At 37.5% G+C, this 27909-nt stretch overlaps 3 protein-coding genes and 1 long non-coding RNA gene across 5 annotated transcripts; 1 reads left to right on the top strand and 3 right to left on the bottom strand.

Moving 5' to 3' along the window:
• Positions 1 to 171: 171 nt before the first annotated feature.
• Positions 172 to 2547, bottom strand: LOC114914292 (uncharacterized). Its single transcript, XR_003801081.2, has 3 exons — positions 2493 to 2547; positions 970 to 1250; positions 172 to 480 (listed from the first exon to the last, which is right to left on the bottom strand). It is a non-coding gene; the product is annotated as an uncharacterized lncRNA (long non-coding RNA).
• Positions 2514 to 12482, top strand: LOC105046559 (NADH dehydrogenase [ubiquinone] flavoprotein 2, mitochondrial). 2 transcript variants are annotated; one of them, XM_029264989.2, is made up of 10 exons: positions 2514 to 2844; positions 2955 to 3026; positions 3129 to 3194; positions 6242 to 6358; positions 7433 to 7510; positions 7661 to 7766; positions 7908 to 7954; positions 8243 to 8320; positions 11954 to 12019; positions 12073 to 12482. In XM_029264989.2, exons 1-10 carry the CDS (start codon positions 2770 to 2772, stop codon positions 12220 to 12222), a joined length of 855 nt encoding a protein of 284 aa, XP_029120822.2. In that variant the 5' UTR covers positions 2514 to 2769; the 3' UTR covers positions 12223 to 12482. The 2 variants fall into 2 exon arrangements, with proteins under 2 accessions (XP_029120822.2, XP_010923483.2); XM_010925181.4 differs by having other exon boundaries at positions 2532 to 2844; positions 12104 to 12482.
• A 1414-nt stretch (positions 12483 to 13896) lies between these two features.
• LOC105046560 (transcription factor UNE12) lies at positions 13897 to 21207 on the bottom strand. The gene is made up of 7 exons (XM_010925184.4): positions 20698 to 21207; positions 20410 to 20508; positions 19494 to 19613; positions 18925 to 18990; positions 17763 to 17828; positions 16375 to 16449; positions 13897 to 14330 (listed from the first exon to the last, which is right to left on the bottom strand). The coding sequence occupies exons 1-7, from the start codon at positions 20974 to 20976 to the stop codon at positions 14100 to 14102; spliced, it is 936 nt and encodes a 311-aa protein (XP_010923486.1). The 5' UTR covers positions 20977 to 21207; the 3' UTR covers positions 13897 to 14099.
• Positions 21208 to 22789: 1582 nt separating this feature from the next.
• On the bottom strand, positions 22790 to 26350 carry LOC105046561 (sec-independent protein translocase protein TATA, chloroplastic). The gene is made up of 2 exons (XM_010925185.4): positions 25987 to 26350; positions 22790 to 23231 (listed from the first exon to the last, which is right to left on the bottom strand). Exons 1-2 carry the CDS (start codon positions 26305 to 26307, stop codon positions 23088 to 23090), a joined length of 465 nt encoding a protein of 154 aa, XP_010923487.1. The 5' UTR covers positions 26308 to 26350; the 3' UTR covers positions 22790 to 23087.
• Positions 26351 to 27909: the final 1559 nt, after the last annotated feature.

Below are 27909 nucleotides of genomic sequence, written 5' to 3'. Positions count from 1 at the left end.
TAGAATGGGCACATCCAACCAAGTTGCTGATTTACATCAGGCATGAATAAAAGACATTGAAATGCAAAATATAGTATCAGCTTTTTGAAGTTGTTCCATTGTACAACATGTATCCAGAATGCCAAGCAACTCTGTTTATATCAATCATTTTTAAACTACAAGCTTCTAAATCAGCATCAAAATTGACGATACAACATGCGTAACAACAAGAAATTACTTATTTCCAGAAAACAAGAATTCACTCAATTCACTGCTGAATTGAAAAATTAGGGATGAAAAAGAAGCAACATAACACCTTACAATGCAGCAGAACAAATGGAACATTCTGGCCAACATTACAGTATAATTAGACATATTCCATTTCCAGCTGGTAAAACATCTTTGCATCTGAATATGCTAGAAAACTTCAGAGCATCTCCAGCTGCACCTGAAAATCTACTCAGCACTTTCAGTCCATCTCCCAGATGACACCACCATCCTCTGCATTTCAATATAGTTTGGCTCAGACAAACTTGCAATAATACAAGGATTAAAAAAAAAGAAAAACAACCCTGAGACTATAGATATATTTATGCCTAATTAGTTAGTTGTACCTAATATCCTCTTCTTATAAATGTCACATGCATCAAAAAACATACTGACAACAGTAATTGATTAGAACAATAATCTTCCATGGTAGCCCATAAACTTCCACTCCCCCACCAGAAACTGCAGGCAACCCATCCATGGACCGCCCTCCAACCAATAATATACCGGTTGGAAGTAATTCAGCATTCTAATTATGGAAAGTAAACAACTAAGCATACATTCTACACATTTCCAAGGGGCACATCAGCTGGAGTGTTTACCATCTAGGCTGATGGCTTATAGCCAGTGGCTGATGACAGACTGTGCAGGCCATTTAGGATGAGTTGCACCTAATAAAAATTATTAAATATTTAATGCACCTTAAAAGCAATTAGAATGCACCTTTGATCTTTTTGTTTATCCAAACCTCCATTAGCATCCCAGCGCCAACTCCAGCAGCACAGATGGCACTATAGATGGCAATAGCAGAAGGTAATGACCGCAAAGGAAGAAAAATAGTAGTCAGGGACTTGGTCTTATTTTCTTCGGAAGCCGCTTTTTTGTGATTGTCCCAGCTGGTTCACTAGTTGCAGCACCACCCACTGTCTTCCAAGTCATGTTCTTCAGTATGTCTTTAGAGTCTTTGGTTCCCGTGGCACCCTGTATGATCTAAATTAAGACTACTGCTAGATACACAAAAAAATAAATTGGTTAAGTTATGAAAGAAAAGAACAATATTGTTTAAGATTGACAATCTTGAATGAATTATGAAAGAATTGGGATTATATTGAACTTCAGAATATCTAGTTATACCAGGAAAACGAAACAGAACAAAAATTCTAAAACATAAGTGCACAACTTGCTTGTTAAATCTAATAATGAAGGGATGATCTGGGGTATTGTCACAATTGGTAGGCTATAAAAACGGCAGAAAGGGTGAGAACTTATGTTTCTGGTGTGTAATACATAGTCACAGATCACTAAAATTTAAAATAAATACCTAGGAAACTCACTAAATTTTTGCTGACTTATAGCAACAGATGGATTAGTCACATCTTTGATGTCATTCTAAGTTGATTACTGGATTACATACCATGACGAGATATTACAAAGAGAAAAGAGGAAGAATACAAAGTATTCTACTGTATAGCTCTCCAATTTATCACTTTAGGCATCTACGACACCCCAAATACAATTTACAAAGGATGTAAAAGACGATATTTAAAACCAATGATACAAAACAAAAGATATTTAATTTTACAATATTTAAAACTAAACCTATAAACTGGTAGGCAAGAAAAGAAAAAAAAGTTTGAAATAATAATTGACTTCAGTTGAGTAATATTTTACGGCCTCATCATCCGCGACATGCACAATGTAACAATTTCAAGGAAAGAATTACAATATTAGCGGAAGAAAAAAAAGGAAAAAAAATTAATGCTGTCATAATGTTATCTAAAACAGTAATAAGATTGTCACAAACTGGGTGGCAACTTAAAACTTAACAAGAAAATGCTAAATAATTTTCTTCATGCAATACTTAAGATAGAACTCTGACGACCATTTAGTGGCATATAGGCACAGTAAGGTTATCACTGAAGGGCGGGCAATCCTCTTTTTTTTTAAAAAAAAAACATAGAAATCTAGTTTTACCATGTAAAGAAAACGAGATATTTTTACCATCATCTAATTTTTCAACCAAAACATTTTTTTAGCATACAAATTTATGAAAACGCCTCTCGATGGACTCTATCCAATGGAAGAATCAAAGGAGGAATTTTATTAGGGTTTAGGGTTTTCACACACAGAAGAGAGAGAGAGAGAGAGAGAGAGAGAGTTACTTTCTATTGCTAAATTCTTTATATTGCTAGATTTCTATCCCCTAGAAAGCAGGGGAAAGCGCCGAAGCCACTAAAGAACATTACCTCACTCCCTTCTCCCTATCGCTTCCCCACGAATCGAAATAGACGGCGAGAGAAGAATCCCCTTTCCCTAATAATCGCGCGGGGTTTCAATTAGAAAGGAGGTGGTGCGTGCAAGCGGGTCCCACGAGTGGGCTAGCTGATTTTTGCCACGTGCCGAATTATTATTGGCTATGTTCTATGGTAAATATTTTTAGGCACGAGGTGGCCTCACCCCCCGGGTTTCCCATTCCTCGGATCTCTCCGTCTAGCGTCGCCGTCTCCACCCGATCCCCCCACGATGTTCTCGCAGGTGGCCCGCCTCGCGGCCAAGCGCCTCCTCGAGGTCCGGCGATCTCTCCGGCCTGCTCCGCCGGTAGGTTTTTCTCCTCCGATTCCCCTTCGAATCCAACTATGTATGCTTCAATTTCAGTCTATTCGTTGATCTTGTTCGATCTTTCTGTCTCTTACTGGTTTCTCTTCCAGGTCGTCTTCGCCGCCGCCGCCGCCACCGCCACCGCCGCCACCTCTAGATCCTTCTCGACCGCCTTAAACTACGTGAGTTCTTGATCGATTTGGCTCCCTCAGCGTTGATTTGTCGGATTTGGTTTCAACTTACCAACTTTCCAACCTCATGCGGTTCTTTTTGTTATTTCTCAGCATATTGATAGTCCGGATAACAATCCTGACATGCCATGGGAATTCACGGAAGCAAATATGGAAAGGGTGTGTGATTTCATTTTTATTTGTTTGCCTTTGTTTTTCTTGCCTTTCACCAACTGTGAGAATTTTTGGACATTTGATGTGCTTCCGGGATAGATTTGAAATCTGAGCACTTTGTTTTTTGTTATCTTAATCTTTTCTTGATCATTTGTTGGGTTTGGGAGTTGTAACTAAGTTAGCGGCATGTTTGGAGATGTCATGGTAGCTTAATAATGATTGCTGAATTGATCGTAGATTGATGAATTGATTTATTCGTTCTAGAATTGGTTGGTTTGATTTATTCAATGCCCTAGCATTGGCTGGAAAGCTAGTACTGGTCATCTCCATGTGAGGATTGAGGAAACGGCTCTGATGCTGTATTATCTTCTTAAGCTATTCTTGCATAAGATGTTTCTTTTTGGATGAAGATAGAAATCATGCATCACGGCTGGAAAAAAACCGGAGTCTAAGCTTTAGGTGACTCAGTCTCTTGGTTATTTTAAGCTTGTTCAGCCTCAGCTCCGTGTATTTAGGCTTGACTTGCGAACAACTTAAGAAGCCAATTCTTGAGCCAAGCCCAAACCTTATTTCTGGAGGCAGCTAGTATTTGGGCTTTGCTCGTTTATTAGCAGAGTGGCAGCTTGAGAGGGCTTGTTTCTCATGAAAATTGAACAAGCTTGAAGAAACCATTCAATAAGCACAGTCTATACTGTTCATGTAAGTCTTGATTTATTTCTCGCTTAAGTTAGCACCCCCTTCCAAGCCATTGCTGTCACATTAAAAGTGTCGATTGAAGAAAGCTATATGGCAAGTAACAGTATAACAAGCCAGTTGACTATTAAGGATTATCCACTCCAAACTTAAATAGTGATAACAACCATGAATTCAGGAATTCATTGAATCTCACTGCATTTAATCATTTTGCAAACAGAAGAGAGAGCTATAATTAGCCTGGTCTACAATAAAATCAAAGAATATTTATAATTTTTTTTTTGTAAACTAAAATCAGCATGTATTGATCGTAACCATTTGGTAATGACTAAATCTAGTTGTCGCTACCTTTACAAGATGAATGTGTACATGTTGGGTGGTTGAAGTCATACCTAAAGGGAAAAAGGATAAATAAAATGAGGATGTACCTTTGAAATCCAAGGCTTTGGTTGGATGGATCTTCTATAATGATTTGTGCTTTTTGAATGCAACTATAAGCTGTGTTAGTGACAGTTCTCTAACAGAACCTTGCTGGGAACAGCCAAAGCCAGGTTGAGATGTACATAGTTGTTGGATAACTCCAATGCACAATCAAATATGAGAAGGAATATGCAAATAGAGGAAATTTGGTGAACAAAAGAAGAGTAGGAAGAAGGAAGAACATGGAGAAGTGGAACGGAGGATGGAGAGAAGGAATTAAAGTAGGGAGTCAAAACGGTGAGAAATGTGGTTGAAAAGCTAGATGAAGTCAAGACTATCCACCAGCTTTGGATGGTCACTAGGTTAGTGATGGAGAGGAGAGCACAAAACTCCATTAATTTCTAAAATAAAAGAAAATTAAGTTCTGCAGGAGAGACAAAGTGATACTAAAATTAATGTTGCAAGAGAGAGAGAAAAGTTTTTAAAAATGATTCTATTCACTGCCCAGAAAAGATGAGTTCAAGCCTCCAAAACCGTATAACATATCCTCAAACTCACCCTCAATGTGTTGAAAACCCTCTCTCTCTCTCTCTCTCTCTCTCTTTTTGTCATAGTATAGTTAGTGCTTGGATCACCTACTGGTTATGCTTCAATAATGATGTCTGGAAACAGTATGAGCAGGAGGATGTCCAATGATTGGATCAATAAATGGAGGCACATCTCTGCTTAGCAATTTATAAAATTCTTAGAAAGCTTCTGTATGTAGTTTTAGGTTTTTATACCATTATAAAAGGACAAAGGGTTTGTGCAAAGCATATCTCACTATGGCATCAGTCCAACATACAAAATCATGTTTAAGTAAGGGTGGAAGCCAGCATGTTGAGAATATCACACAATGAGGTATACCATATACAAGAATGCGATGAATGTAAAATTTGTCTAACACAGTACAAGTAGCTCTCAACTGAATATATTTACAAATACTGTAAAGGCAAAAAAATGATTTTTGAATGTAATTAATATCTAGTGAAGGCTTTGGAGCTGCATTGAGGAAACACTTGAATTGTTTTAAGTCATGGCTAACATTAGGCTGCAGTATTTGGCCACTTTTGGTCCCTTTTTGGTTTCTTTAGGGTGGATGGTAGTGGTATTTGCTTTCGGGCTTCAGTATAATGTAACCTTATTTTTTGTGTGTGTTCAGTGAGTGGGTCTCCCCATGTTGAATTGTAGTAATTAGTCTTTTTTGACTACTTCATTAGAAGTTTCGCTCTATAGTTTTTCATGTTGGAGGAAGTCTGGATATCCACCTTGATTATGCTGCCTTAAGTTTCACTGATAAAATTATAGCCAATATGCCCACCTTTGATGAGGAAAATTTCTGATGCTTGATATTCATTTAAAAGTCTCAATCTCATCATCATCCTCCAGAATATTTAGAATATTAGGGGGAAAAGAAAAGATAGATCATCTGCCATCCTCCTTAGATATTGTGAAATCAAGCAAACACAATGTTATATGCTGAAGCATTTTGTTGAAATCTTCAAATGATCAACCATCCATTCTCATGTTACATCACAGTGTTGATTCAAAAGCAACTTGGAACCTTTATGATTGTGGCATTTGCAGCAATGCCGCATTGTAAAATAAAAAGAATTATTGTGTTAACTGGATAGCAGATTGGAAAATTCTCATTTATTCTTTACAGTGACAACCAATACCACAAACACATAAAAATAGCCTTAAAATCTTGTTAACTTACTGGTGTCTGGACAGTTGCAAAATAACTACATACTTGATTCAGTGATTTTTAGTTCATTCACCAATATGGGGCTTTAATTGTGGTTTCCTTTTTCCAATTTTGTCTTGCCTGTTTTTGTACACATGTATTTGTAACATGTTAAGCTGTTGGAAGGTTCATGGATCTGCATGTGTATCTTCAGGTCAAGGAGATATTATCCCACTATCCTTCCAACTACAAGCAATCAGCTGTTATTCCATTACTGGATCTTGCACAACAACAGCATGGTGGATGGCTACCTGTTGCTGCAATGAATGCTGTATGTTTAAGATGAATGGCTAATTATGGTTTATTTCTTCTTCTTCTTCTTCTTCTTCTTCTTCTTCTTCTTTTTGTTGATGAAGTTACGTAAATGCAAGATGTGTCATCTTTGAAGGGAAGAGCTGTTTATGCTTTAGATATTTATCATGTTATAGTTATCTGGAATCATTCTTGTAGGATCATCCGAAGAAAATAGATTTGGAAAGTACTGGATGATTATCTTTATTATTAACATGCATTTTCTTTAGGTTTTATTTTGGTGCATAGAAGGGAGGTGAGGGGCATTCACTTCTTTCATTCTATTCAACTTGGTCATCTCTTCCTCTCTTCTCTTGTCCTCCCTCTGCTTTCTCTATGTATGTCAGAATGGGAAATGGAAGGAACAAAGGCATCAAGGAGTTACTTAAAGCACTCAAAACACTAAAACTAAATTATTTTTCACCTTTATTTGTAATTATTCACCTCGAGTGTGATAAGAAGAAACTGATAAACAAAGAGAGGTATATCTGTGGCCAACTGTTAAACAAAGAGGGAAATGAACTTCCAGCCAAGGGATAAAGCTAACTGATTAATATATCATATGATTTGTTATTCAGACAATCAACGTAGTCAAAAAACACAAACCCTATTGGTTAAGATTGTTTTGTATTAAATATGGTTGTAATAGCAATGTTTAATTGGAAAGGGGGATTTTCTTTTCTATCCTCTTTTTTCCTCTTTTCCTCTTTTTTTCCTCTTTGCGGGGTGGTGGGGGGGGGGAAAAATGCATCAGTGTGGGTGTGGCAACCTAGGTAAAATATTCCAAATTCCAACTACCAAGATACATTGCTTAATGAGGGAGTCATTTAACCAGAGTGACAGTAGGGATGGCCCTTGTGTGCAGTCATGGTTTTGCTGAACCTCCATGGATTTATATTTTCACATGGTTAAAAACTTGAGTGATGCAATTCAGTTAAAACAACCATGCAAAATCTGACTTTTGTCCTTTTTCTCATCTCTTTTCTGTTATTAGGTACCAATAATTGTTTATCTAAAGCTTTGCATTTATTAATGTCATCCTCTGGTGTTTCAGGTGGCTAAGATCATAGAAGTTGCTCCTGTTCGTGTATATGAAGTTGCTACATTTTATTCAATGTTCAATCGGACTAAGGTAAATATGTCAATAATCAATTATTATATCTTAATGCTTCCTTCTGCTTCATTCTTCTCAATATTGCTGTTTGTATATAATAGCACTTCCATGCATAAAGATGCACTCATGCACATATTTAGTATTTGCATGCTTGTTGATGTTCTGCAGGTTGGTAAGTATCACCTTTTGGTTTGTGGAACAACACCTTGTATGATACGTGGATCACGTGAAATTGAAGAAGCCTTGCTAAAACACCTGGGAGTAAAGCGCAATGGTGAGTATTTCCATGGAACACACCCTTCAGTCCCTCATTGTGCATGCACAACATTGTCTTGTTGTAGGAGAATGGCAAGCATAGCTTGATTGGTATTGAAGTTTCAGCTTCTGTTGACCAACTATCTAATTTTATCTGCAGAAGTGACAAAGGATGGCATGTTTTCTGTTGGTGAAATGGAGTGCATGGTAAGAGTTTTCTCACCCAGCAGTTTTGAAAATTCAATTCTTGTTATGAACTTGTAGATTTTTATATGCATACATTTAATGATACTCGTTGGAAATTTTTGATGGTTATGGTGGAATTGTTTCACATGTGGCTCACACCATAAATCCTGTTGGATGACAAATTGGTCAATTTGGTTCATTCATGACAACTGTAAACTTGAGAGCAAAAGGACCGTATTTCATTAATTACTGCTTTTAGTCCTGGTACTCAATAAATTCATACATTCTGATAGCAATAATGGGCCCCAGGGATGTTGTGTGAATGCTCCAATGATTACTGTGGCTGACTATACCAAAGGTTCAGAAGGATACTCATACAATTACTATGTAAGTTCACATTAAGCCTTTTTCCTTTAGCCTTTTTTTTTCCCTTTTTGCATTCTAGTTAATTTTTAACTTAGCAAGAAAGATTTTTAAATGCTTAATTCATTTCTTTTGTTTATGTTTTTACTGTCATTCTGGAACCACCAAAATGATATAAACACTCATGGCTCATGCATGTTTTGCAAAAAAGAGTCATATATGTGTAAAACTCAGTATATGCAGCAGGCATGTTAAGTTGATTGGCCCATGAAGTTTTCACTTCAATGTCAAATGTGCTCGAAGTGTTATTTCTATAGATAAAGGGTTTTTTGTTGTTGGTTCTACATGTTGAACAGTATCTTGATTGTTTATGTTGTGATGCTTTAGTTGATAGTCTTGCTATCTAGCAAAATGAGAAATATAAGAGATGCATTCCTGTTAAATACAGTTTGATTGTGTATGTGGTTTCTCTGGTCGAGAGGATTGTAAGATGAATTTAGAGAGACTTGAGTACTAGATTAAATGGCTCATGTTGTACAACCATTTTTTCCTATATAAACTGGATATTTGGCACTACCCTTTTACTATTATCAAAAAGAGGTTTATTTTTTTTTTTAATTTTGTTTTTGAATTGAAAGTTTCATATAACTACAAGAGCATTGCCAATCAAGTTCAATTTCATAGGATGATTTCTGGTCCGCAAGGTTATTATCTCCATCTCATTCAAGTCAATCTCATTAAAAGTTTAATGGTTCAACGTACCCAAGAAGTGGACTTGTGTTGAATGGTTTGGTGTAACATTATATGTTCGTTCATAGCTTTAGTAGGAAAACTGCATTCTCTACATTGAACTTGTTGCATATAAGGTCTTTTTGTTGGAAATTGAGGTATTTATATACTTCAATTGAGAATAAAGCTTCCTTTCGAATGTAAGCATCAAATTTGTTGGAAAAGCGCACCTTATTGCATCTGTATGGGTATTGGATTTGTGAATCTCACAGTTCTGGTGAGAGAGTGCATGATGTGAAATGTAAATGATCAATTGGTTGAGCTGACACAGGTTAAGCTCATGCAACTAGTGAGCGATGTTCCAGGATTACCCTGTACTGGGAAATGGTCTACAATCTAGATGAACAGAGAAAACAATATAATGACCATTTTAGGACCAGGTAGGCTATATATGAAATCAAAGTGTGGTATTTTGGTTTGGTAGTTTATAGCAAGGAAACATTTTAGTTTGGTAAATTGGATATAGGGCCTTTGATAAAATATGTGAAGCTTGTTTGAGCCTGATACAAATCAAAATAGAAATAATGGTGACATGGGGGATTAACCAACCCAGCTTTACTTTTTGGTAAAGAAGTTATAATTCAGTAAGGTATTTGGAGTTGTACTAGGTTTATCCTGTAAGTTTCTGGGATTATGATGCTAGATAGCGATCAGAATACCATTTCTGGATCAAATAGTGTCATTAAAAGTGCCCAGAGGTTTCATTTCTCATCTCCTTATACCTTGTAAGTCATTGTGGTTGCTGGAATTGGTAGGGACTATGTCCTTTGTGTCTTCCTCTATAAATGGTGGGCTGTCATGAGGTGATGAAGCCAAAATTTCAACTGTCCAAGCTACCTCCACTCAGCTACTTTACCTGAAGCCATTGTCAATGCAATTTTGGATTATTAAGTTTCGAAATGAAATGAGTAGAAATTTCTAGTCGTTGATTGCTGTGCTGTTTATGGAGCCTTTACATCCTAATTGGTACAAATATCAAAAAAGAACCGAGAGATACTTTAGAAACTTGGTCATGAGGTCCAGCATGAAACTTCTGCAATTACTCTGATCCTCTTGCCTTCATGGTAATGTGGTTTTGTTTTGGAAATTTAGGACTGGCATACCATTACAGGCAAAAGTTTTGCTAGTTTATTAGTTGGTCAACTAATGGAGATTGCGTTTTTTATGGAGTTTGTGAGGATAAGAATTTTAAGCTATTCAGGGTTGAGAACAGATTGTACATAGGGTTGTGCAACATTTTTAGACATTAAAAATGAAATGCACCTATGGTGCAATCAGCAAGAATGGATGTCTCAATTTTTGACGGTTCATGTGCATGTGGTCTCTCTCTTAAGGTCACAAGAGGTGGAAGTTTTCCAGTGTGGTGCAAGATGGACGAAGCTTACTAGCAGACAACCGGAAGAATCTTTTTTTTTGGTAGGGGCTGTGTTAAAGGAAATCTAAAAGACCCTTTGTCAGTGTCACATCATTGGGCACAAGGGAAATGAAAATTTGGTTTTTCAGACTTCAGGGATTCTTCTCTCAATAGTTTAGAGGACATGGCTATAACATTGAATATTGTAGGTGCTGCAGAACATCTAGCTATGGTGTAGTAAATTTTCTTCAATTCTAAAAGAAAATCTAAACCAATGAAATTAATGTTGATGTATAACATTTTGAAACCGAGTGTTAATGGTCTTTTTTCGTGATTTTCTAAGTGACCAATCAAACTGGTGTCAAATTCTTTAGATCCACGATCTGCATTGTATGGTCTAAATCAAAATATCCCTAAACAATCTGGACCAGATTCTTGGATTGGGATTGAGATTCTTAGATTGGAATCAGCTTGGATCATAAAATCCTGATTATGGATTTCCAGTCATTTTATTGTGAATCCAGATACAATTCATATTATTTACAAATCAAACAACCGTAAATCCTCCTTATTGTCCTAGACTTTTTTTGACTTTAAGAATGAATAATCTAACATATGTAAGCCTCCAGTACATACAATTGATAATTTTCTGGCTTTCTGAATATTTCAGAACAAAGAACAATAAATTTGAGAGTCTTGTTAGCTAAAAAATAATGGTGAATATTTGTATCTTTGCAATCTCCTCCTCTTTTTTTTTCCCAAAATTTGATTTCTTTTTCTCTACAATCTTCTACCTTCAGAATTAGGTTCTTCACCAAAAGAAAAGGAGAATTAGGTTGACAAATTCGGTGAGCTAAATATGCTTTGTTGGGCATATATTATTTACTTTTTTATTTGTAAAAGTGAGAATATCTGGCTGCCAACTGGACGAAAAAAATATTTTTGTCTCCTACTCAAGAAGAAAAAGGAAGTAAACGAGTCATTTTTTTGGTATGCCGGATCAAATGATAATGATGATGATGAGGTAATGACAGCAAATCATTTGCCTTTTTTGATTTTTCACTCCACGCCTATATCTGCACAGATCTTTGTTGGTCAAATTAAGATATCCTATGGACTTGTATGGTTGGTGCTTGACTATATTGGATAATTTAACAGGTTATTTGTCTATTGGATATGTTATATATGCGCTTACTTTGTTGAAAAGCGTTCTTCTTTATATCAAATATGATGACCTTTTTACTTTTAATTCATTGAGACTGCACTTAAGTCATTTCTTACTTTTCATATAGTTTTGTTTTTGGTTTTTTCATTATTAAAAAAGGGTATTATGATCTCTGAAATGACCCAATCTAATGCAATTCCGACAATTTAGGATAGGTAATACCCTTTGAACAATAAATTCTCATTACGATTAACTGAACAGTTCTCTGCGGTGACTTAAGTGAACGAACCAGGAATTCATTTCTCCGGTGATATTTTCCCAAGTCATAATTGTTCTTGTGGTTGTTCAGGAAGATGTCACTCCGAAGCGAGTAATTGAGATTGTTGAGATGCTGAGAAAGGGAGAAAAACCACCCGTAAGTTGGTTGAAAATGATAGGGCAGCAAATCTTTTGCCAGTTCTGTTACAGTTCTTTGTTTGTGATATTGGATCTCTTGCAGATTGGCACACAGAATCCAGAACGGATAAGGAGTGGACCTGCTGGAGGAAATACCACTTTGCTTGGGGAGCCAAAGGCTCCATCGTGCAGGGATCTCGGTGCCTGTTGAATTCCAACTGAACTGTGTTGTCAATAATTGAAATCAAATTTTTTTACTGGTTTCATATTTGAAAGCCCCGAGGATAAGACACCCAATGAGGTTGTCTAGATTCAACTGACTTTCAACAACAGTATCCATTCATATGTTTGTTTCACTTGTAATTTAAGTCTGGGCTGGCCATCTTGATAACCATGGAACTCCTTGATGCAGAATTTTATCCCATGCTGTATCAAATTGCACTAGTTGCCTCTTAATAAGCCTTTTCCAGATGGTTTCTCCATACTTCATTCCAAACAATATGGGCCTTGTGCTTCCATGCCATTTTGAGAGAATGGGATAGCATGATTAGTGCACAGAAACAATAAAATCTATTCATTTTCAAAACCAAGTGGTGTTGTTTCTTTCGTCAATCCTGATCAACAAAGCTCGGGTTTTGCTGGCTTCGACATGGTCTATCTATAGGGGTCTAGGCATCCTCACTTCAATCTCCATTAACAAAACCTGGGTTTAGCTTTGGGGTCTAGTCTCTGGCTTAGATGGGATGACATGGCTTATCCTAAATTATATATATATATATATTAACCATAATCATTTCTTCCGTTTTAGCTATCCTTTTTTTTTCTTGGCTTTCAAGGCAATCAAGCACCAGACTCTGCCTTTAAAGAGCAGTTTTCCAGTCCGTCCTATGCAAAGTGAAAAATAAGTTACCACTTAGAAGATCTATCTACGATACCTAGCAGACTTTGAGATTCGGACGTGGCTTCTTCTTAGCATATTGGTGAACTACTTTAACAAAATGTTGTTTCCAAGTATGGAAGCCCCCAATATACCGCAGGGGGACAAAGTTTAAACTTGATTGCCAGCAAACCTAAGACTGCATCATTGCCTTCAAAGACTTACGTTACACTCGATAATTATATTTCAATCGCCAGCCCTTGAGCGGCAAAACGGCTCGGTGGATACTTTAGTGATCACTGGCGGTGGCGTCGGTCAGCCATGGTGGTGGGAACCACACCAGCAGCCACTTGAAGCTTGCAACTCAATGGTGATAACACGCCTACCAACCCACCATCCCATGTTTGTGTACAGTCCCATTGCAACTTTTCTTCAGCTAATCCTATGGCTTCGAAAGATCATCTCTCCTGGCTGGCTCAGCCTAACTCTATATCTACGACACGGCATTGAGCAATCTAGCTCAGGCCTACTGAGCTGATCTCGGAAACAAAGCATGATGGGAACGATAATTGGACCAATAAGAGGAACAGGCTTCAACTTTTGGCAACGGTCTCTATCCATCCAATGACCTGAAAGAAATAAAAGAACAACCCACAAAAAAGACAGGCTCCACTAAGAAACAAAATTGAGTGCATGATCAGCCAATCCTTGACTCAACTCCCCAATATCACTTTTAAAAGAAAGAGAAGTAGGAGCACCAGCGTCATCATCATTATCCCTTTCCATCTTTCTTTCCATTTCAATGAAACATGCGTATAAATATATAAAACCATCCATCCTTCTTTGATTAGTCCCAGTATGCACTACATGAAAAAGACAAAGGAGTCCCCACCACAAAGTGTATGGTTAGTGCACTACAGCCCCCACAAGACAAAATAAGAGCGGGCAAGACCTTTAGCAACGTCTTTCTCCCACTCAAAAACATCTAAGATTTGGAGACATGGGAAGACTCTGCGTACTATTCCTTCCAATCACAGCACCTTTGACAAAAGAAGAGGGGGAAATGAGAAAGTGACATTTGGTAGTCGTGCAGCGAGGGAGACCCTTCAGGTTCTCCCAGAGAAGTTACTACTGAAGAAATTGGACTGTGGAAGCTTCATACATATGTATAGGGGGCAAAATGTAGTAGCTGTTCATGGATTCTATAGATGATTGTCTTAGTCTATGAAGAGGTGTTGGGTTCAGGCTTAACTGTGTGGCCTTCAGGCTGGTGATGCGTGTCATAGATGGCCATGGCAAGTGAGATTGGCATCATGCAGAGGGCTTTGGACTGGAGGAATTGCATTGCCGCTCCGATGTCTTCTTCCATGAGCTTTGCTACTTGCCTTTCTGTGCCATCCGTTGACCACTTCTCCCACACCTGCTGCTTGCTCCCACTCTCACTTGCCTCCCCCTAATGACAATTGAATGAGCACAAGACTGTCAGGTACATCGCATCATACTGGGGTGCACATGCACAAAAAAAGACCATTCAAATAGACATGCACATAGTTACAGACAACATAATGTGACTGCAAACAAAGAACAGAACCACCATGATGCATAACATGCCACAACTTGAATGTGTTCATAGAAGCAAACATGATAAACAATTGTCAACCTATTCAGGTAGACCAGGAAAAAAGAAAAGAAAAAAGTCAAAGGATCAGGAATTGTTTTGGTACTTGCTAATAAGCATTCAAGTGGTGTCCAGAACATCACCAACTATCATAGAATAAGTCACGAACCACTATAAAGCCATAGAAGAGAGTGAGATGGAACAAAGATTAAGAAAAGACAACCACCTCTCAAAACCTAGATGGCTGTATGCCATAAAAGGAAACCATGAAAACGACTTAACCTAAGCAACAGAAGGAAAAATCTAGAAATAAGAAAAAAAATACAATCATGCAATAACTGATAAAAAGAGCCAGGAGTTAATTTGGTGTGCATTGAAGCAAAATTCAGAGAAATCATGCTTTAGTATGCACTTCAATTTCTGATTGTGCCTTGAATATGAATGCAAATGCTTGTACTGAGGATAGCTTTTTCCTTGTCTACACCTGGTCCATTTCTAATGAAACCTTCAACAGGTGATTCTCTGATTCCATGAAGTTAAAGTGAATAGAAAATAAAGTCATCCTATAAGCAACTGGTCTTCCAGGTACCGTTAGGTCTTTCATACTCACTACAAAAGACTGAATCCACATACCAAAATTACATCTAGAATGCTTGTGATGGATCAATATCAATTGTTTGAACTAGCTCAGACAGGATTACTGAGTTTCCAAGACAAGAATTGTGTTGGTTTCTTAACTGGCATGATGATCGAAAGCTTTGGGGTTTCGAAATTAAATACACAAATTTCAAACAATATATGACAGAAAATGAGGTCAGTCTTTAATGCAAGAGATATCCATGCTCAAATCTCCATTCTCTTGGATCAATTATAACAAAGAAGAGATTGCTGAAGACATATAACAGAATAAAAGATCAGGAACAGTGGAGCAGTAATTACGAGTCGAGAGATGATAATGTTGACTTCGAGATGGAAGCAGAAACTCAACATGTTTGAGGAATAAGAAGATTTAAATAGACAACAACAGTGACCACTCTTTGTTTGGACTAGAAAATGTGCAAACGAAAAGATTCCAAGCACATAAGCTGGGCACAACATTGTTGAGAATGTGGTGCTGAATGCATGTTAAAACTTGGAAAGCTAATGTTAAAATTGAGTGTTAGAGGAAGCATAAAAATTGCACCTACTAAGAACAAGTACGGTAATGCATCTATTGCAGATGAAGCGACAGAGAAGTGATTGAGATTGGTTTCATCATCTTATGCAACAAACAGTACCCACAAGTTAAAACGATTAAATTTGTGAGATAGAATGTAAGAGTATGGAGATAACATGAACAAATATTATGATGAAGAACTTCTGGATAAATAAGTAAAAAAAATAAAAGAAGGGATTAAAATGATAGATCATGTAACGAGAATTGATGATGAATGACTGGTACAGCCAAACCCCAATAATTAAGAAAGGATGCTTAGTTATAGACTTTATAATCTTTAACATAGAATTAACGATAATTGTACACATGAATCTGGACAAAAATGAACCATTTATTTGCACCAAACACAAATATGAATATGCTCATACAGTAAAAATTGGTTCATATATGTGGTTACAAGCACTCTTGTGCTCCATTTATTTTAGCATGCATGAAGTGAACACATATCAAATACAACAAATTAATCACTAAAACTAAAGAATTTCAGACCTACATTCTTAAACATATGAAATTTTACACATAATGAAAAGTTAAGGAAAAACACTTGCAGACAACATGACTAACAAGCAACAAAGGAAGACTACATGCATACAGCAGTTTGAAAATATTGGAAATTCATATAAGGTGCTAAAAATGGTGCTCCCTCCTTTTCTAACACATTACCTCAACCGATAGTGGGATATCAGCCACCAGCTGTGCCACAGCACCAGCACCGCCCAGCCTACTCATGCTTAAAACCTGTCATTCAGTAGATGAATAATATTGGAAAATGTATGTTTAAGAGAAAAGGCAATAAGAAATCAATGAATCAGATATACAGAGCAAATATTTAAAATTTAGCAAGTCAAAACATAATTTGCTAATGGTAAACTTGTAGACAAAAGATTATCATCAGATCTAGCACTTGACAAGAGCATTTTTCTGTGCAACTTATATGACCCTATTTGAAATATAGAGCAAGAAAAAAGACCAATCTTATAAAATGAACTGATTTTGCAAGTTGCTGGATCAAGAGCAGCTCTTAAGGTTGATACAATCCAGAGAGGATTACACATCATAGGGTTATGCCACTTGTCACCTGACCTTGGTACTTCTTCCAAACCTGCCCTAAAAGCCTTCAACCTTAATATTAATCCCATATACCTGCTTCAATTTAAATCAGTACTGCTTGATAAAATGTATACCATTTTACTTGTATTTAAGTTGTGCATTAATTCAATTAGTGGAATTGACGAGGATATGATGCGCTAACATTTGAAAGCCACTTGTATGTAATGCTAGTGACAGTCTAAAGTGATTGGTTTCCAGCAACATAATGCTACCGATGCAATTCTAAAATTTGTATGTCATGTGCCAGCGACATGACAATTATGTCAGACTTGTCTGGTTCACTTGTGAGGTTATACGGTGACAGTTCAGGAGAGCTTCAATATAAGGCAGGTGTAGCGTTTAAATACATAATTCTTGTCTGAAATGAAACTATAGCATAAAAAAAATTTGCTTAAATAGTTCTTGGAATGAAACAATTGAGTAATAATAATTTGCTACAAACAATTCTAGCTGGGCCTGCAAGAAGCAGAAGGTTCATAGAGATTAGCTATCATAGTTTATGAATTGAGAAATACTGCTTCAACATCAGCACCATTTTATGTACTTCTACATCTGCCACTAAGCAGGTCAGCTATTAAGCAAGTGGAATGGCATAAACATACATCCTCTTTAGAGTCCTCCGAAAAAACTAGCATCTCAATAAAGAATAAAATCTTATGCAAGAGATCACAATCAATGCTATCAGATATAAGTATAAAGGCATTCTAAAACAAGTAAACATGAAGACTGGACCAAAATTTATGGTCATAATAAAAGTAATGAATGTGACTGGTAAACTTGACTAACATCCATTGTTTTAGGAAAAAAGTAGTCAAGCTGTAACCAACACTAGGAAAAAAATAATTAGTAAATATGCAGAGTACACTTTTAGAAATGAGTATGATTGTTGCTTCAAGAAAAGTAGTAATAGTGCTCACTAATGCAAGATAGAAATAGCATACCTTCACTTGAAGCCTTAAAAACTTCACATAATCTAAGATTTCATCAAGCATGGCTGCTCTGTCTGTCTGCACAGAAAAAAAAAGGCTATTAACATGGAGTTATGAAAAGTGCTCTCTTAAGTCTTAATCACGGTCAAAGAAGCTGTTCTAAAATGAAAAAACAGAGAGATAGAGAGAGAAGAGAAACAGAAATCAACTCTAAGTCGAATAATTGCACTTATTATTCTAACGTAGTAACGAAATGAACATTTCATCTAAGAAAACCTAGGTAGTTCAGAAATTTAAGATAACCATATATAAAAAGACCTAGATCACCATGCTATATCATTTAGATTTGGTCTTATTAATGCGCAAATCAACCTCCCTTAAGACCCTTGTAGCTTTCCAAATTATTAGCTATCAGTGCAATATTTAACACTAAATTAAACATCTAAACGAACTCCAATAAAATCAGTGTAAAGCCAACTTCCTTTTGGTGAATCTCCAGTCAACTGGATTTTGCTTTGTGCGTCTGACAGACCAAATAGAAAGATGACATATCATCTGCTTGTTTATATTTAAAGAATATAAAGGGCTTGATGGTTCACTAGGATGGCATTTCTCATACTCCAAGTACCAAACTTCGTCCAGATAAATCTACGCTAAGATACCAGACAAAAATCCCTTCAACAAATTGACTCCTATCTGACGAGTTTGGCATGCTTTCTTCATATAAGTAGATTATGCCAGGTGAAATTTTAATGGTGAAACATAGAATGTTCTGCATTCATAAACATGGGAACACACAAGCATTTTGTGTAGCTCTTGAGAACTTATGCAGCACCCAGGACAATATCAGGGAAAAATGCACAGAGACAAAGAACCAGATTAATGGTTGTCTCTAGTCTGTATTTTTTTTTTTTTTCAAAAGATTTTGGAATTCAACTCCCCCTGTATAGGGTTCTCAAGCTAAGTTATAGTTTCGGACTAAACATAGTCCTAAGCAATGGAGCCAACCCAAATAAAGCATTAAAAAAAGATTAAGAACATGGGATTCCTAAGAAGATGCATTTTCAAAAATATACTCGCAAGAAAATAATCAAATTTTCAGATTATACATTTTCAATTGGTTAATATGCACACATTTCTACACTTTGATTCATAAAATAACTCGTATGCTGACCTTATTGGTGTTTGGAACCAACTCCTGCAAAGCCCTCATCCTTTCTGCTATTCTTTCTCTGCGTAGCTGCACTCAGGAAAAAAAATGATGTTAGAAATGCTGCTGTCAATAAGTTAGGATAACTGGAAATTTAGGATATGGTCTGTAAAGCAAGCTCTGTAAACTTGGATATGTGGAATAGCATTAGAAAAGCAACAAATTTGTGGATCTCATGATGCTTTTAGGAAATATCAGGAAAACAGCTAAGTAACACTCACATGAAGCATACGAAGGAATGATGAATATATAAGATAAAAATTATGTAAGTGCTGAAAAGACTAATAACAAATTAGTAATTAGTGTAATTAACATGGGATAGAAATCCTTGAAAAGCAATTTTTTTCCCAGCATGTAAAGCAATCTTGATGGCCCGTGTCAGATACATATATCTTCACATTACAAAGCTTTCTAAATTTGAATTTCCTTTGGCAGCAAGCCACAAGAATTATAATTATCTATAGAGAGAATAATTTTATACTAGACCAAAGTAGAGATACATTATGTGCTTTAATGAAAGCATCTGACATTACCCTCTCGGCGATACTATGAGGATCGGTGGCTTGTCCCCGCCGAGCCCGCACCTTCGGTCGTGGGGCCGGTGGTTGTGGCCCTGCAGCAACCCCGCCTTGCTTCACTTGCCCATGAAAAGTCTAAACGGAAATAAATGACAGAAGTTAATTAAAAAAAAATGGTAAGATATGTCAGGTCCTCCAATAACATCAGAAATAAAAGAAACATTCAAGGCCCCAAATGGCATGCACTACAGGAGACATGATAGAAGCAGATATGCTGCTCTCTTCATGTTAGGCGAGTGGTAAACATGTTCCTGCTTTCTTTCTATGTAAGTGATATCAAAGAAAATAACCATGAGAAGTCCAAAAATTAATAACACAAAATTAATAAACAGTCTACAAATTGTTTAAATCCCTAAGACATTTGAGAGTTTCACAATGGTTGTAAGAATTGCTAGACCAAAGTGTTTTATTTCTCATTCTGCTGAATTGGTTGCCAAACTCGATTTATTGGCAGCCGATCAACCGTCTCAGTCCCTGGCACTATTTTGAGATCAAACTCTGAACTTGAAGTAATTCATGTCGAAGTCACCGGCACCAAAACAAAATTCAAAATTAGAAATTTGCAAAAAGCACAAACTTGTAGAGTCGTGTGATGGCATCTGTTTCTTGCCTACATAGGTAAGACAAATCAGAAAAACAACGTCAGATAAATGAAAACTCCTTTTCTTCCAACGCATGCGACTCCAAACAACATCAAAACAACAAAAAGCAATCCTATAACCACCTTCCTCTCTATTTAGCAATCAAAATGGAAAATTGAGCAAGGCTACCTCTTCACTTCCAGGTGACAGGACCTCTAACAATTCTAAATGCCGATTAACAGAAGAATAACAAATTACTTATAGCCGGGTTTTTTGAGATGGTTACGGACCTGAGGAGGAGGAGCTGGAGGACTAGGCCGGATTTGATGAGACTGGAGGTGACCGAACCCCGGAGGAAACAATCCCGCTAACTGCACCGGATCCCTCTCCTGCCCAAAAGCCAAGAGCCAGTGAGCCTAAAAGGTCCAAATTACCCCCCACAATCACCAAAAAAGACGAAGACATCCTCTTATTTCCCGGGAAAGGCGGCCTCAAAACTCTGACAACCGCCATTAGGAAGAAAAGGTAGGGGTAAAATGGTAAATCAACTGACAGAACAAAGAAAAGGATTCGCTCACCGCCTTGGCCGCCGGTTCGTTCCGGATCCTTTTGCCACTGCCGGAACCCCGCTCCAGACTGAGCCCCAGCGGGAACCCCGACGGCCCACCTGTGCCGACAGTGGAGCCGTCCCCGCGGGGGAGGACGATCCCCGCGGGCATGACCCCCTCGCCTCCCCCGGCGAGGCCACCGCCGCCGCCGGCACCGTCTCCCCCGGCGTACGGCGGCGGCATCGAGAAGATCTGCTCGAAAAAGTCGTCCCCTATGCCGTCCGACGGAGGCGGCTGTGCGTTTGCCATGGCGCCGAAGCTCAAGAAGCGGGCGCTACTACCAGCAAGCAGAAACAGGATGGCCGCCAGAGAGTTCAAAGTGCATCGAAGGGTTAGGGTTTTGGGAGCGAGAGAAGGAAGCGTCGGTGGAGAGAGCGAGCGAACGAGAGAGGCTGGAGCTTTTGCGGGCAATGGGGTATGGCGAGGAAAGGTGGGAGAGAAGAGGCGGTGAAGGGGAAGGAGAAATTTATAATAAGAGGAACGGAAAGAGAGAATCGAAAAGGCGGGTTTCCTTTTTATTTTTTGTAATTTATTTATTTATTTATTTATTTATTATTAGTAATTAGTATTGTCGTTGCTGTTGTTCTGTTGTTCTTATTGTTCTTGTTCCTGTTGTCGTTGCTACTCTCGCTGTTGTTATTATTATTATTTTAAATTAAATGGGTTGCGTCTTCGAACGAGTGCACGTAGTCTACTCATATGGCTTGGTGTTGAAAAAAAAAAAGGAAAGAAAAATATGGGACAAAGGTACGTACGAGACGGTTATATTTGCCTGTAGCCCGTTAGCATCAAATATAAATTCGAATTTAGTACAAATATTAACTGAAAAATTGAAAAGATTCGCAGAGTTCGCCGTCAGGATTAGGATTAGGATAGATTAGAATAAGAATTAGAATGATCATATTTCTATCTACATTTAATCTGTTATTATAATTAAAATTAAAATAAATATAAAATTTATATATTTGAAAATTTGGTGATCATAATATTTTTACTTTCTTCTAAAATCAAAATGCAAATGAAACTCTACCAAATCAAATGGTTGAAATGGACATCAATCGTTCTCACTTCCATTCAAAAATCCAACTGCTTCTTGAAAATTTGATACTAAATTTAAATTAGGAGCTTAAATACGAAGAAACATATGCTATGTTTTTGAGCTATTATTGGCGTACAAACATGATTATTAAAGTATGCATGTATCTTTGCTTAACTCCCTCCATGAGGTTGGTATTAAAGGCAACTTCTCAATTTGAATTTATCCTTCCTGTCTTCATAACGTAGAGAGGCAAATTCTCCGTATCTTCTTAATGGAGAGAAGCAGTGGAAGCACATTGGCCAGAAGGGGCATATCAGATCACACGACTGCTGATAAAGAAATCTTTTATGATTCAACCTGGCCTCCATAATTTTTCTTTGTGTGCAGGACTACTAAAAAAGAAGTCTTCTATTGGATGTAAGATTCACTCCATCCATCCATGTTTCTGAAACTAATGTGTTTATAAAGCTGGCATTGGAAGAGCTGGTTCTTCATCCCTCAAATCATGGCTGGAAAGCGATCACATTTGATGCATGTAGTGCTTCTGCATACTGTGAGCATTCAGGATTTCATGGATGAGCATTTTGCTCCAAGTTACTCTATCATTCATGATTAAGACTGTAAAATAAAAACCAATGCTTTCATTCTCCACCCATTAAAAGATTTTTTTGGTATTGACTAATGGAAACTTCAAGAGTTGAGGAGCATAGGTAGAAGAGGAAGAAAGAGAACACTGCCGAGCGGAAAGACCAAGAGCAAGGAAAATGTTCTTCAGTTCCCTTTACACAACAGCAGAAATAACAGAAACTAGAGGTCAGTCTCCACCTTCATATGCAGTTCTGTGGACGCTCAACAACTCTGTACATTAAACTAACCATTAGTTAATCTGTATCTTCCATCCAATGGTCCATTTGATCGCAACACAATTTGTTACATGAGTTTTAATAGCTTGCAAAACGTCACAATCACATGAGCAGGTCTAATTATTCTCTCACTTATAGGAATGAAGCAGAACTTTGGAGATACTGAGCAATCTGTAGACTATTTTCTATTGCAAATAGGTCTGATCCTGCTGTAATTGCTGACTGATTCATTAAGGTACATCAGCAAGATGGCACCACATCTTTGATCTGCAAATTAAGAACCTCCATGCAAATTGTCTCAGTAACTACAAGAAACTTGGTTCTTCACTTAATACAGCCCCATATCTGCTGCACAAGGGGTTTTTTTTTTGTTTTTTCTTTTTGAAAAAATAACTTAATACAACCTGCTGATACAACATTGAAGCAACCTTTGGCAACTGACGGATCATGGTCTCAATTCACGTGCTCTTTTCAGTGGCCGAAGCTTCCAGTGCTTTTTTCTCATCTTCACTGCTAACAGCTTTGGGACTCTCAGCTGGAGATGTGGGTTTACTAGCATCTTCGTCATCCTTTTTTAACTCAGTTTCAAACTCCTTAGCAGCCTGAATACGAATACAAGACATGAAGGTCAGCGAGGGAAAGACTGAAGAGAGTTAAGACTGCATTGAGAGATCCCATACTTGCATACAGGACCTCTTATCGGGAAAAAAGGCCACTCAGATAAATATATTTCTGGCATGCTAAAAAACCTGCGTAGATTGCATACGAACTAAAGAAAAATATATTTAGATGAGTAGGAACTCTAGTCAACAATATCTGGAAGAGCAATGGCCTTCATATAATGCAAAGAAATGTGAATAACTTGGTTTTGCAATTGTTGCAAAAACATCGCATAAGAAAATGAACTCTTGAGCAAATTATGTAGAGCAGAAACAATCTTATGAAGCCCAAGGAAAATAAATGGGAATAAGACTTGCTAGCATTTGCTGCCTTTATGGTGTTGGTCACAGTCAATATGAGAGGAAGAAATTGAAGCTCAAAACTCAAAGATGATGTCTTGATAAAAACGATTAGTGAATCCTAGACCAACAGAGCAATAGAAGGATAAAACATTTAGAAAGCTAGTTTATTCAGGATGATGAACTGGTAGAGGAGAGATGGAAAACTTGATGAATCTGACATAAAGATAAGCTCCAAATACACTAAAATCATGCTTTATGTTGGCTATTTGGTATTTTGGCAAAAAGGAAACCCATGCAGAAGCTTCAATTCCTTGTGGCTGTCCAATTTGCCTTTGAAGCAATGAGTGGCCCACATGCATCAAGGAGGATTGAAGAACGTTCGAGAATTACTATGGAAAGCCAGTGATGTCCCAGTACTGAATGGTGGGCAATAGAAGGGGGAACATTTCATATAGTGATGGTTCCTTCCATGGAAAAAAGACAAAGGACATTGATGAAAGTTCTGTTAAAGGATCTTTTGCTTCGACAAAGAATTTAGCCTTTTCACATTGAATAAATAGAAGTCAATGAAACATACACTGTTGGAGACACAAAATACTATAGGAACAGTTGTGGAAACAGCAGCATGAGCCGCCTTTGTGATTCCACGGCTTTGGATAAAAAGTTTTGGCATTTTATTCCATCACCAAAAGCTAACATAGTGCATAGGTATATACTTACATATAGAATTCACATACGAATCTAACATGAGAGTTTTAAATCAATGGAAACTATTCTTAATACCTTCATCAAACACTAGAGAATAAGTACACATTCAACCTTTTCCACTGAAAAAACCTATGATCATGCCAAATTTAATATAACTCAATGACCCCTATTAGATGTCTTTGACCCATGAATGGGTACTTGTCCCAATAATCATACCCCTCTGCCTAACAACCAGAGGCTCTGGAGTATTGGACCCTAGGTAATTCTAGTGATGGTGGGCTCCCTCTCTTTCTCTCTCTCTTTCTCAGTGCAGGGGGTGGGGCGTGGTCTCTGACCCACACCTCATTGTGCCCCTTGTATCTTGTATCACCATCTTCAAAAAATTTAAGGAAATTGCTTAACCAAAAAAAATAAAATAAAATTAATCCACCTCCCTTCATATATTTTTATCTCCCACTATAAGGTTCATCTAATGGTCATTAAAGAGCATTCTAAAAGATGAATAAATTGCTCGGCATCTAATCTTTGTAATTCCTGCAAACGATCATGGTTTCAGACCACTTCAAAGGCTTGACCTTCATGTCATCTGCCATCACAGAATTAGTAGAAAGAGCAAACCAAAGTTATTTGGTAATATGTGTTGCATGGGGATATCATCAACATTCCATCACATTATCTCACTCTCTGAAATCAAACGGATGCTAATGATAAAAGCTTGCATCATATATAAATATTTCTCCAACTCAAAGGCTTTTAAATCCTTAAGACAGCGCACAGGGATTTGTCAGCTGAGGTCTATAATTAGAATAACACTAATTTGAAAGACACAGACATACCACTAACATGCAGAAGCTTTGGCATTGTCATTCAGTTATACGAGGAGAGCTTCTTCTCATGTCTTCATCCAGTTTTCGAACTATAAACATGAAATGTATCCTTTGAGGAAATTGTATATTTAAAATTTCAAACTATATATAACACGAAATCTACAAGTCTTTTTGACAATATCTCATATTGATCCAAAGGAAGATACCGATATATTTGTTTCACATATGTAACACTACTATATTTTCTCTAATAATAATCATAAATGACAAGTCTTTGCCATCTATATGTGGTCCAATTCAAGGACTGAAGTACGACCAAACTTTGTTTGAGAACCTCTTCCATTTGGATCTCAACCTTAAAATAGTTCTTTGTAAACTGGTACCTATGGCAGCATTAAGACTTGAGCAATCCATGGTTTACCATGAAAATTAGAAGATGAGTTAGCACAGAGACAAATCAATTATATTGATCATGCTACTTAAACCCATACCATTAGGAGGCAACATTGAAAGATTCTCCTAGGCTTGGAAAAACTCTAAGAAATACTGGATAAGGCAAGATGAGGTGCAAGGAAATGCACCGAGAGAAAGAGGGGGAGGGGGGAGAGAGAGAGAAATTGAGTTTAATTACACCTAGCCTAGAATCTCCGGAACTTCAAATACAGCTCTTTTTGAGGGAATTCTTCCTAATTCTACCGAATTACGGTGGAGAAACCACTACTAGTCCACTATTCTCGATTATTGAGTATCGGATTCTACGTAGACCTCCAGACTCTATCACGAAATCCACAACACGTTGAAAAGCCCGAAAGATCAATTTTTTTAGAACAAAAATCAGAAACTAAGCATAATAATCAGACCTGTTGGAAGCTCTTCACGGTCTTTCCGATGCTCCGGCCCATCTCGGGGAGGTTCTTGGTGCCGAAGACCAGCGCGGCGACGCCAGCTATGACGACGAGCTCGGGGACGCCGAGACCGAAGAGGCAACGGCACCCGAGGCCACCACTGCTCCCCTTTCGCCGCCGGCCGGAGACAAGGGCGAGCCTCGTCCTGGCCAGGACACGTCCGCCATTGGTGAAGAAGGAGGAGTTGGAGGCGGCCAGAGAGGCGTAGGGCGGGGAGGGGATCTTCGCCGGAAGCCGATATGCCATTGGAGAAGTAGAGCAACGAGCCATCTCCATGTCTCTTTCTTCCCAGCTAGCTCCCTCCCTGCGCTCGTTCCCACGATTTTTTTCCTCTATTTTGTTAGCATATAAAGGTGGGTGGGTTGGAGTCTAGTGTCAGTAGGATCTGAACCGTTCATCTGGGGATGGGACAGCCGAGATTCTTTTTGAGCCGAGTCGGAAGCTCGAGCTCGGCTCGGCCGGAAATATTCGAGTCCGAAGCTCGGTCCGAAATCAACCAAATCTTGCTATCCCAAACTCAAACGGCTCATTTAAAAATAGATAATATTCTAAATCGATTTGATTTGAATAAAATATTAATTTATATTAAAACTCGAGTTTAAATTTGAAATTAAACTTTAATCTATTAATAATATATATATATTAATATATATATTATAAATAAAAAATAATATTATTAAAAAAATATATATAATTGAGTAGGTTAGTGAGCTTTTGAATCGAATATCTTGCTACTTGAACTCAACTTCAAAACTATTCGAGATATTCGAGCTCGAGTTGAGCTCGACAATAACCAAGTTAAATTGAACTTAGACTCAATTCAAGCTCGAATAGCTCATGAGTGGCTCAATTTATTTGTACCCTTAGTCCAAAGATCTTATAAATAGAAAAATTATTATTTTTTATTATGCCTAGTAAAAAGGCACGTGGGAAGTAGATATGGAAGGGTAGAGGAAAATTTTAATATTTTTTTATTTTATAAAATACAAATCTCATTTTATTGAGAAACTTTTTTTTTTGACAAGTTTGGTCTCATTAAAAGTACTACTTAGGTCTTTCATTCTTTATAACCATGCATAGTTTAATTCATCAAAATAGTTTCTCCTTGGAGGGTATCACAAGTATTTCTATGCATTGACCATTTCATTTTATAAAATAAATATATAGTGATATCAAATGATTGAAAAAAATATAAAAATATCTTCTCTATTTTAGTTCAATTTTATTTACACCATCTATACTTTAAAAAGTGTCAAACTAATTCTTTTAGTTATCGATATATTTCGATGTAGTTTAGCCTTCTATCTCTACTAATAAAATTTTTAAAATAATAAAAATACCCATCTCCTCCCTCCTCTCCAATTAATCCCCTCCTCCTCCATGGTCGGTGTCCCTTTTTCTTCCTCTTCTCCTTTTTTTTTTCCCTTCCTTCTCACCCATTTCTCCTCCCCTTCCTCCTCTTTCTCCTCCTCCCTTTTCTCCACCCATTCTCCTCCTCTCCTGTCTTTTCATCCACTTCTCCTTTTCATCATTCTCCTCCAAGCCGTCTATAAACCATCCTCCTATACGATGGCCTCCTCTACCTTCATTCTTTCTTGCCTTCTCTATTTTCTTTCTCCCCATCCTCTTCTCTTCCCCTTCCTCCATCCTATTTCTTGTCAGCAGCCCCTCTCCCCTCCTCCCCTTCTTTTTCATTCTCTTTCTTCTCATCTTCTTTCTCCTCCAAATCAACCCATTAGCTATATTCTTTTAGATGGCCCCTTCTACATCTATCCCTTCTCATCGGCAAAAAATTCTTCCCCTTCCCCTTTTCCTCATTTCTCCTGCATTGTAGCTCCTTCCACCTCCTTTCCTTCTTTCTTATTCATTTCACCTTTT

Source organism: Elaeis guineensis, chromosome 6, assembly GCF_000442705.2.
Source record: "Elaeis guineensis isolate ETL-2024a chromosome 6, EG11, whole genome shotgun sequence".
In the NCBI taxonomy this organism is placed as follows: domain Eukaryota; kingdom Viridiplantae; phylum Streptophyta; class Magnoliopsida; order Arecales; family Arecaceae; genus Elaeis; species Elaeis guineensis.
The sequence above is the reverse complement of the archived record's forward strand: the minus strand, read 5'-3'. Positions and strand labels throughout refer to the sequence as shown.